Source organism: Lactuca saligna, chromosome 9 (genome assembly GCF_052625555.1).
Source record: "Lactuca saligna cultivar CGN05327 chromosome 9, ASM5262555v1, whole genome shotgun sequence".
Classification (NCBI taxonomy): Eukaryota; Viridiplantae; Streptophyta; class Magnoliopsida; order Asterales; family Asteraceae; genus Lactuca; species Lactuca saligna.
This window is the reverse complement of record NC_136425.1, coordinates 25,256,690-25,269,105: the sequence shown is the minus strand read 5'-3', so window position 1 is coordinate 25,269,105 and position 12,416 is coordinate 25,256,690. Positions and strand designations below refer to the sequence as shown.

Below are 12,416 nucleotides of genomic sequence, written 5' to 3'. Positions count from 1 at the left end.
GGCATGGTCCATTTGGGTTGCATGGCATCATGCACTTGGATAGACTATAATGAGAGAAATAAGATACTTACGGTTATTAATATATTATAAGTTCTAGTATATTAATAATAAGAATAATAAGATTATTTAATTAGTATTGATCAAGAATTAATCTAGGATTAATTAAGTGATCAAAAGAAGACTAATTAAATATATGGGTTGATTGTGTAAATCATCCATACTTATATAGTGGGCTAATGCTCCATGGATTATCTAGTTGGGCCAAAACCCATATGATGCTCCATGGTGTATTTGAACCCATGGATCCAAGGAAATGGAAAGTCATGACAATTAGGGTTTACCCTAATTGTAACACTATATAAAGATATTATTCTTCCCAAAATCGGCCACTAGATGATTCTAGAGAGGGCTAGCCGATTTTATGAAGTATAGAATTCTCTCAAGTTCTTCCAAGAGTATTTGGTGTTGTGTGAACCATTTGAGGTGTCACACTTGGGGCACTAAGCACTCAAGCTTCATGAAGACAAGCACCATTAAAGAGGTATGTATTCTATCTTGTTATATCCATTATTTTGTATGCTAGATTAGGATAATACCTTGGATATTCATATTTGCATGTATAATAGAGAAAACATAGATCCAAGGTATTTAGGGTTGCATGTACACTTAGGAGTGTTAGAATGCTCATAACCCAACATGTTTTTCGAACTCCCAACTCACAATCCTCAATCTAGACGACCACTCGACCGCCTTTCTCCTTATTGGGATGCAAAACTCATCTTAGTTTCACACTTATTTCTGCTCCTGGATACCTGATCGATTCTCCCCTACTTAGATTTTACTAAGTTTTCATGGCACGTGAGGATTGAAGGATTCCCAATCCTTCTTACTTCCTAATAGTCCACTGGAAACAACCTGCACTCACCCATGCTAGCGATCAATTACCATCCAAATCCTAAGATCACCCATCCTCTGAAATTTTGAAGAGTACTCTTGAAATCTAGTCCAATCTGGCACCTCGATCCACCTCCCATGTTGGCGACTCGAAACCATAACCTTTACACCGACTGTCGAATCCTCGCAGAACCACTAAGATTTAATCAAACACGACCCATGCGAAAAATACAATTCCCTTGGAACATCTAATGGTCGAACAACCTATGCGACCACACCCGTATCCTTCCGCTACCACTCCTCTCTTAGCATTGGTAGTGCTAGAACCCATAAGTTATCCCATAGGAAATTGTCAACCATACCTGAACAAATGATAGAACCATTAAACTCCAACTTCATTGGAGAATCATCCTACTAATTCCTGGCCAAGGATCTTCCAAATAATACTTCTGAATGGATCTCGACAAAGATACGAAATAGTAATGGTACATACGGAATCCACTCCGCAAGATACATCCCTCTGTAGGTTCATCAAAGGACTTTTCGGCATGCAGAATGGCATATAACAATCCTTGATAACCCAGACAATAACAGAGAACCGACCCGAGATCTGACTTATCCAAACTCACTCACAATTCCAAAGCGATAAAGATTCCCGACGTCCACCTTGTAGCAGTAAAAGATGACACACCCGTAACATCTGAAGGAATCCTGATCACCTTCTCTAGAGATACTTCGAACCTCCCGAGAACATGGTGTAAAAATCCCTTCCGATAGCGATGACAGGAACTAACAATAGGACCCTCCTTCCTGAAGGATTCTAAGGATTCACAGGCTTTAGGCTTCAGATAATCCCCTAACTGCCCTGCGACAAATCTGGTCTGAAAGGCCCCGAGACGACTATCGAGAGCTCCCAAAATTCCTTCCTTGGATGAACGAAAGACCAACGAGGTCCATTCAAAACTCTGCAAGTAATCCCCGATGAGATGAACTCCTACGATCACACATTGATTGGCCAAGGCCCTGATCCTGAACCGGAACCAGAATCTGAATCTCATTCTTGATTGCACAAAACCATACTAAACTGACATTCAAGAGATCCGAATATACCCAAGAATCCTTATCCCACAGGCATCTTGTATTCTCCAATACTCTCACCGATTCGAGTATGGATCCTGTGCGTTCAATAGTACATGCCCAATACGACCTTCCACACATATCCATATTTTCCTCAAGAATTATCCTGAATCCTCCAAGTCACCCTCTCAAACTGATGCACCCAAGTCTCACTAAACCTCACTGCTAACCCACTAATACATATCCCAGGCTTTCCTGGGTTCCCGAAACCACCCAATCCTCAGCTGCTGAAAGATTCCCAATAAAGTCAACTAGTTACCTTATGAATATAAACACATGCAACAGAGATCAGATAATCCTTTGAGTAAAAGACTCATCCCTAGAACGGTTAGACTCAAATGAGAGTTGCACAATAGGGTCAAGTCCATCACTCTGAGACTATCCGGCCTGTATCCCATGTGACTTATCATATTCACTTAGTAGCTAACTTACATCACTAAGAGTCCCACAAAGCACAAACCAAGCAGCATTCAGACAATGGAAAATCTAACTAACATACTCCAATCAAACCATTCTATCCTCTAATCATGAATTTGTACTGGCATGACATTATAAAGCTCATACAATCAAGCATAACCTAAACAGACCATCCTATCATTGACTGATCAGTACTACCATGCAGGTCTACAAGCCCATACAATAGGCATATAAGGCATCCTTCCTAGATCCTTATCCATAATCTAACATGTAGTTCACATATCCTCAATTCGTATCATAACATAACATAACATGTATGGGTATCTTGGGAAAAACTTACTTGAGCTCGGCCGATTGCACGCATCACACTTCTTGCTCGTTATCAAAAACTGTTTATTTTAATTTTTTTGAAATTTATTTCCTTATAAAAATCCTTCAAACCCTCGATTTGAGTCTAGCACCCCCGAAGGTGTGTCCGAATCCCTCAAGTCAAGGCTTTAATACCAACTTGTAACATCCAAAAATTTAAGATCAACAATTTCATTTTTAAATAAGTTGTTATAAAAACCAATAATTTAAAGACATTCATAATATCATCCCATGTCAAAACCAGTATGTCAATAATCAAAAACATGTCATCATAAATCAATATCAGAGTATAATCCCAAAGATCTCATGTAAAGAAAAAAAAGTGTGATGCGTTGCGATCCTGGTGGCTCCTTTCCTTTTGAAAAAGAAGTACCTAAAATCAAAACTGAAAACCGTAAGTACGAAGTTTAGTGAGTTCCCCCATCATACCACACACCATACAATAACATATTGTCAGGCATACCGGGGTGCCCGACCTACCCCTTTCAGGCAAATCTGGGTGCCCGACCTACCCTGCTGAGCATACCGGGGTGCTCAACCTACCCTTGTTAGGCATACCGGGGTGCCCAACCTACCCCTTTCAGATATACAAGGGTGTCCGACCTACCCCTATCAAGCATATTTGGGTGCCCGACCTACCCTCTGGTTTATCTCAACTGGTTTCGGGGACTATTTCACCCCCTACACTACCACATAATATTATATCATGAACATACTGTTAGGCACGCATGGATACTGTCTACCCCTTCAGTATCTTTCAACCGGTATCCGGGGACTATTTCACCCATACTACTACTAACGCATATATCATAGCATCCTAGCACATAAAGCATATCAAATAGTGACAAACCACCCAATTATCACAAAGACAATCATCTCAAACATAATCACCTACTGTTTAGGGTTAGCGGGAGGGTGACGGGTTTATATACTCGGTCCCCATGAAAATTCTTTCCATAATGACAAGATCAGTCCTTCCTTTCTCTTTTTCTTTCAAACTAAGTCCATAAGATACCCTTTCTATTAGTGACTTCGGAAATCCCTTTCAAGTACAATCCGTAATTTACCCAACAACCCTCAGTTCTCAAAATGGTTTTTGCAATCCGCTAAGTTCTAATATATGAAACAGGAAAGCCAAGACTATCTCACGGAATTACTAATAATTAATAAACTATAAATTAAATACATATAAGAATAATAGGTGGATTTATTTTAGGTTAAAATTTAATTAAAAAAATATTTGTTAGATTCATTTTTAGAGTTTTTGAACCAAACTTATTAGATAAAAATATTTAATATTTATATTAAAGCAATTTGGTTTTTTAATACAGTAATTTTTAATATAAATCATCTATGTGATCTTTGTTTATTTAATAAACATGGTGTTACAGGGGAAGAAGAGGTTGTCGAGTGGAGAAGAAGAAGGGGAAGAGAGAGGAATAACTCAGCATAAACCCACCGAGTTTGGCCACCGAACTCGACATGCCGATTTTGGCCACCAAACTCGGCATGCCGAGTTCATGGCACAGTGTTTACCGAGTCTAGGTAGGATTTGCCGAAGGCTGCCGACCCCACTCTGTCGAGTCTAAAAGTAAACATACATACCTCTAAGAATATAGGAGTACTAAACCTAGTTAAGAATCAGCGGACACTTGTTTTCCCTTGTTCAAACTCTAGTTTCTCCTCCACCTATATTTACATTTAAGAAGCATTAAAATAGGTTTCAGTATGATATTAATGAATTATTATGCATACAAAATACTTATTTGGTATTTTTTTAACCCCAAACTTATACATTGGATAATTACTTTTATGTTGTTTGACCAAAAAAGGCATACTTCTTTCATCTCCTTCTTTTGGGATGCTTCTGATTTGATCTCCAAGCAATACAAAATAAAGTGCAACCTAAAAAGGGCATGATGATGAATAAAATAAATTAAATGTATGTCTGAAAGGTATTGTATACATAAAATCTATTTCTTTTTCTACACTAAACAGTTTGAACGTGACTAAATGATGATTTTACCCTTAACTACTAACAAAATTAATTCACAATGTTCATCACTTTTACCAATTAAGTCATTCTATCCAATTTGACAATTAAAATGACTTGTAATATTTTGTAACAAATGTAACCACAGTTCATAATCGTCCAGCATGGACAATTAAAATTACTTGTAATATCTTGGAAACGATCCACCCCACCATCATTGTCCCGCCTACCAATAAAACCCTAATGATTTAAAATGCCACTGCTAGTGGAGTGGCGAGTCCAGAACAAAAAATCATGTGGTTCCCTATTTAAGTGAAACCAAGAAAAATAAAATAGTTAAAATTACTAGTTGTGGGTTGGGTCATATGTAGTGTTGTAAAACTCGGATAACTCGGCTGAGTACTCGCAAACTACTCGAACTCAACCTTCAACTAGGTGAGTTTTGCCTACTTAGCCAAGAAAATCACAAATCTTTCCGACTCGGACTGATTTAACCTAAAAATGATCTTTTTTGAACTAGATCAAGGTTAAACCAAAAACCACATATCATTATTGCTTAAACAATCCTTAATAAACCTTTCCATCACCCTTCTTTTTTATAAGTAACAAAAACCACATAGGTTTTACAACAGCTGGTGTAGGTTAGGTATATATAAACTTATAAATCAATTAACCAGATCATTAAAATTGACTACTCATTTTGATCCAACATTAAAAGGTATGTCTTAAAAAATTCAAGGTGGTTCCTAAATTTTCTTTCAACACAACTTATTATAAAATTTAAAAAGTAAGGTGGGTCATGGGATCCACCTACAATGCATGTACACTCGCCCTTGGCCACTGCTATCCACCCACCACCCCACCCTTTCCTATTATTCTTTATCAGGGTTCATCGTCGGCATCTTAATCTTCGATCACCACCATCGCTTTTACACAGTTGCGTCTTATTGAACAATAAGAGGAAATTAGTACATCTGATTGCATGTGTGTGTGTGTGTGTTGAATTTATCAATCAAATAATTGCACCCAAAAATCACAAGGAACTCACCCCGGAAATCGCACCCCACAAATTAAATCATATTCATGCAATCAAACAACGACCTACACGCAGTCGGATCAATCGATATGGAACATAAAGCGAAGCTTCCTCATCCTATTCCTCTCTTTATCACTTGGTTCGCAACGATGACATGGGTATCAATTGAAATAATGAGCACTGAACACGTTTAGCATAAAATTGAAAGTCGAGAGGCCAAAACCATGAAAGTAGTTTTGTTGGTTTTGTCGATGAAGATGACTGGGATGAAGACATTGTGCGATGATGACGAATTGTGGTCGTAGTTCAGACACTAACTACACAAGAAAATGAAAATATATGGACCATCCGCATCAAAAAAAAATTAGGGATCTAACATGTGATATTTTTGAAACCACATAGACCATTTATGCAATTTTGTCTAAATTAAAGGAAAACAAAAGGCTTGAGCCATATGCTTTATTAAAGATTATTAAACAAAGTATACAACCATATAAAAGTAACATTTTTAAAGCAATGGAATTATATTACTAAACAAACACTAGGAAAAAAACTAGAAGCAAAAACATTACATATTACAAACTAAAAATGAAAAACAACACCAACTATCCCAGTTTAACAAGAGAATCAATGCCCTATGCTTAATCCAGTTAAAATACATTACATGATCACATTTCACAAGCCAAAAATAAATAACTCAAACTCTCCCAAGTTAACATAACTAGTTGATGGATGTCTCTAGCCAAATGTTGAGGGTACAAACTCCGATATAGATTAGAAGTAAAATAATTGGTGTATAAACTAGGACTCGCAATCAATTAGATCTTGAACAACTGAATCCATAGTAGGCCTTTTATTTCTGTCTTCCTCCACACAACTTATACCAATCTCAACAAGTTTTGCAGCTTGCTTCCTACTAAACAACCCTCCCAACCTCGAATCAATCATCTCTTCAACCCACAAATCCATTTCTTCTCCTCGAAGCTTCGTTTTCATCACCCTTACAAACCTCATAAGCTCCGTTTCTTCCTCTTCCCCTTCCTGAACAACAATATTAGAAAGTCGAATTCCCCTTGCCATTTCTAAAACCACAACCCCATAGCTGTACACATCAACTTTTGCTGTAATAGGAAGGTTGCTAGCCCATTCTGGAGCCATATATCCTTTTGTCCCTCTGATCGTGGTAAACTCCGAGCTTTGAACACCTCTCTGAGACAACTTCGCCAGACCAAAATCTGCAATCTTTGCTTCAAACGACTCGTCTAAAAGAATGTTTTCTGGCTTAACATCACAATGAATCACCCATTCTAGGCACTCATGGTGTAAATAAGCTAAACCTTTTGCTATGCCTACGGCAACCTTGAACCTTTCTTTCCATTGAAGAAAACTCGTGGAGAACAATCTCTGGTCAAGAGAAAGATTTTCCACATACTCATACACCAGAAGTCTGTGTCGTTTGTGTGAGCAGAATCCCCACATTCTTACTAAATTCATGTGATTGATTTTACCGATTGTGCTCACTTCTGCCCAAAACTCTCCACCTTCGCTCACATCTCCTAACCTTTTCACAGCCACCACCCTTTCATCTTCCAAAACCCCTTTATACACAGTCCCCGAGCCTCCTCTCCCTATCTCCGCCTTAAAGTTTTGTGTCGCCTTCACCAATTCTTGATAAGTAAACCCCCTAAACTGACCTGATACCATACGATACCCCTCTTCTAGGTTAGTTAGGAGAGCATTCTTTCTATAAAAAAGCCACCACCCTATCAAGATAACAAAAGCTTCAGCCACACCAATAGCTATAGCGAAGGAGTAAAGATAAATCCATTTCACCTTTGTGCCAGATGGTTTATACATAGATTGAGAACCCAGCATGACTGTGACCTCTACACATGTGGCGTTAGAAGTAGTAAGAACTGAGACAGATTCTCTTGTTTCCATGTCAATTGGTACTTTCAAGTAGATGCTTCCTGGGAAATTAGGAGACCGGAAACCGTTGAAAAGAGCACTTTTAATAAAGCATATTCCTGCCCCTGTTATCCTGTAACTAAATGCTATACATCTACAATCTCCCAAACAGATGTCCTTACAAGCATCCAACGTAGTGGGTGTGAAGTAATCTAAATCAAAGCCATAGTAATCTGTATACGGCACTTCCAAAAATCCAAACTTTGTTGAGTTTGAACAGGTTGTATTGAAAGTAGGCTTACAACCCTGACTTAAATCAGCAGGGTTAGTCCACTGGTGATTGGGTGGACATGAACATTCCGATTGTAGTACTCCGTTATCACAGATTCCATTCCTCCCACAGATTCCGTGAACACTACATGGTTGTGCAATAGCTTGCCATGAAATCGACCATAACCCAGTTGACTCGTTCAAGGTATAGAATCTGAGATTACCATCATAGTCCATGGTTAACCTTCTGATCCCAAAACCCATATCTAAAGCACTAAACTGCCACCGATCGCTCGACCTAAATTCACCAAAATCATCAAAGGCTGCGGTTCTGCTGCTGTTATATGAAGTTCTTCCGTAAGACCAGACATTAAATCCAGGATCAGGACTAGGCCAGTACACACTTGATATTTCTGGGCCATCGTAAGTCAGTGTTAAAACGTTAATACTGTTATAGCTCAAAACAAAATTTCCAGATTCAAGACTTCCTCTTCGTAAGCCAGATATCAAGCTTTTTCTCTTTGTTAGCGTTTGATAAGGCAATAGAGTATCAGTTGGATAATCAAAACTTTGCCAAAGAATCTGACCTTTTTGGTTCTTCAATACCAGATTACCTGTATTCAGCAGCACTGCTCTATTTACGTCTGTGGAGGTTGTGTTTGTTTCCCACACGACCATGCCATCCACATCTGTCAAAACCATGGCTCCGTTTCTCCTAAATGTCAGCTTTGACCCACGGCCATTCACAGGTGTGTTGCGGTTGGCTGTCCAGACCGCTGTGCGCTCTTTGGAGTTCGTGAACCAAATTGCGAACCAATAAGCATTGCTTTGGAGACCATAGAAGCCACAGGTATAAGTGTTGTCTGGGGACCTTATGACGTCTGAACTATCATCAACAGATAGAGAGGAACCCCTCTGAAGATGGTCTTTAATGGTGTTCTTTGAAGCTGAAGATTTTAGCGACAAACAGAAGAGGAAGAATAGAAGGAATATTTCTCTCATCATTTGCTGTTTACGATTTCCTGAAGCCAGGATGTGAACCATATATAAACGGGTTTATCAAGCTTTAGAATGCTTTGTTTTGGGGTTTTTACATTCCATATTGACCAAGAATGGACTACCTCGGTCGTTTTATATTGTAAAATGAAAGACGCCTTATAAAGCTATAATTTAGTTGGTTGTTTTTTTCAAACAGCAATCGGAATAAAAGCAGGAAAGCAATGGGTACAAGGTTGCTACTTGTTTGCTTCCTTAATCTGTGACTCGTTAATTTATAATTATAATGCAATGGTTGGAATTATATTAATACAAAGTTGGTCAAAAACTTTTGGCACGTTTGTTCAAGTCAGTACTCAACCCGCCACGTTTTAATATATGAAATAGGAAAGATTAGCTCAAGGAATTACTAATAATAACCCTTATATTTCCACATCATTTTTACATCTAACAATTGATAGAATACATTAATAGTCACACTTTAGTGCATAATTTTGCATACCTGAAGACCACACAGCTATCGTTTGACAATAACAGGGACATTGAGTGGTACAACTTGGTAAATTACTATAACCAAGTCCAAGAGTCATTAGAGAAATAAACTATTTTTTCTGATATAGATAATATATATCTTCTAGGGTTGAGGTTCAATATAGAAACATTAACAACGAACCAATCGTGAGCGTCAGAAATCATAACAATCAACGGTCAAAGAAATAGATTACATATGTAAATTTGACGCACATACCGTATTATACTAAAAAATTCACCTCCTTACCAAAAATTTCACCTATTTTTTTCATTTAAATTTTTTTAGGCGATATTTTTTATCGAAAAAAAAACCCGAATATATCGTTGTTCATAATTTTTCATTCTCTTTCCATGGAGATTTATATTGATATATAAAAAAACGAATTTTTTTTTTCGAAAAAACCCACTTCATTTTGTGATTTGTTGTTAATATTGAAGTTTATTTTTATTTAAAAAACTAATTATACCAAAAATATTAATTTTTTGTACTCTATTAAATATTAATAAACATAAACATCGATTAAACAAATTAAAAAATAAAAATAAAAATTAAAAAACTCGATCAGTTCAGAATTACACTGTGAATCTAAATTGTAAATATTTCAATTTGTAACATTCACAATGTAAAAAACTCGATAATTTCAGATTCACACTGTGAATCTAAATGGTAAATATTTCAATTTGTAACGTTCACAATGTGAATTTGACTTATTATTTCAACTATTTGATCATTTGTAAATTAATTTAGTGACATTTACATATGAATCGAAATATATATTCCATATTGTTTTATAATATTTTAACGTTTTCATTACTCATAAATTAGTTTTGTAAAATCATTAAATGGATTTATTCACATTGTGAATTTGACTTACTATTATTCATAGTTTCACACCATAAATTTGAGCAGGTTCACAATATGAATCTGAACAGGTTCACAATGTGAATTTGAACTGAAATTTCGATTTTTTTTAAACATCAATATGAACCAATGTTTAAAGAGCCAAAAAAATATGAATTTTGATATATTTATTATTTTTTTTCTACAAAAAAATAGACATTAACTTTTCAACAAATAAAGAAAATAAAGTGGGTTTTTTGAAAAAAAATCATTTTTATATATAAGTATGGATCTCTATGGAAAGATGAGGAAAAATCACGAACAATTGTAGATTCGGTTTTTTCAATAAAAAACATGGTCTAAAAAAATAAACTAAAAAAATAAAGTGTATTTTGTTATAATCTGTTGCATGTGTGTCCATAAGGAGGATGGCGATGAAGCTAGGATTAGGATTTCAAGATTTGACCACCTCTGTAAGCTTTGGTGATGTTAAGTCTAGAGTTCAGGTTAGGAGCGGTGTCTTTTCTCTACTTCTCCGACGGCGGTGGTGGTGGTATTTGCAGATATGCATACGCTGGTGGCCCGACAAGGGTTTCTCACTCCCTCCCCCAACTACCTTTCTCCCTCCATCCCTTTATCTTTATCTGGAATAGCCATCGAACCTAAAAAAACACCCTCCAAAATCCATCATTGTTGAAGCTTGGTCGGAGAGATGTGGAAGTGACAAGCTAAACGGGGGGAGATGATACCGGTGGTGGTAGTGATGTTTACCGGAGGGATAAAAGATGAACAGGGGAGGGTGATTATATGTTTTTTTTTCTTTTTCTAGTTATTCTAATATAAATAAAGAAAATGAATATACCAAGGGGTCATTTCATCATTTAAAAAATATCCAAAACAAATTTGACCAAACTCGCAACAAAATGAAAAATTTGGACCGGTAGTGCAAGTCTAAACCTTTTTGGACCAAAGTGATGATTTTTGACATACCACAAGGACCATTCTTGCAGTTTTGTCTTATATCTTTCGTTCATAAACAGGATCGGGGCTCCCCATAATGAACTGTTCAGCCTGATAAAACCCTTGTCTAGCAGCTCTTGCAACTGCGTAGACAACTCTTGCATCTCGGGAGGAGCTAACCGATATAATGTCTTGGCTATCTGAGCCGCACCAAGGACCAGGTCATACCTAAACTCAATCTGGCTCTCCGGAGGTATCCCAGGAAATCTTCCAGGAATACGCCCAGGTACTCTCACACTACTGGTACATCATTAACTGTTGTCTTACCCTTTCTCCTGGGTATCCATGACATAGGCGGCATATCCTGCACAACCTTGTTGAAGGTGGCGCCTTGCTCTCCTTGCTAAACATAAAATCAGTCCGTGTTGTGGCCTCTCGCCCTGGATCACTAACTCTCCCCCACTAGAAGTGCAAACCCTCACTAACTGCTACTCACAGTCAATCACCGCCCCATTGGGGCTTATCCAATCAATACCCGTTATAACCTTATTCTCATGCATGGGAATAGAAACCAGGTCTACTGAAAACTGCTAATTGAATAACTGTAGAGTACATCCTCTATGAACCCTCGTGACCCTGACGGTCCTGTCATCTGCTATCTCCACATCCAATGGGCAACCCAGCTCCCCCGGAGCTCCTACAAATCATTTGTTGAGTGCAAGCGACACAAAAGATCAGGTGACACCCGAATCAAACAGTACCAAAGCTAATATACCGTTCACTAGGAACAATCCTATAATAAAACACATAAAACATGAGCGACAATCAAGATAAATAAAGAGATAATGAGAGAATACATACCAATCACAACATCGGGAGCCGCACGTACCTCCTCTTCAATTAGCTGAAAAGCCCTGCTCCTCGTTGTGGGCGCCTCAGCCCGGCCCTAACGGCCATCTATAATCCTCAGTGTGGCAGGAGCAGGTGCCGCCACATGTCCTGCTGCAGCTAAACTTGGGCATTGGGACTACTTGTGTCCCCTCTGATTGCATTGAAAACAAATC

The 12,416-nt window shown here is 37.7% G+C and overlaps 1 protein-coding gene across 1 annotated transcript; it reads right to left on the bottom strand.

Annotated features, from left to right (window-relative positions):
- Positions 1-6,435: 6,435 nt before the first annotated feature.
- Positions 6,436-9,029, bottom strand: LOC145016111 (putative receptor protein kinase ZmPK1). The gene has a single exon (XM_078974525.1). It carries the CDS (start codon positions 9,027-9,029, stop codon positions 6,648-6,650), a length of 2,382 nt encoding a protein of 793 aa, XP_078830651.1. The 3' UTR covers positions 6,436-6,647.
- Positions 9,030-12,416: the final 3,387 nt, after the last annotated feature.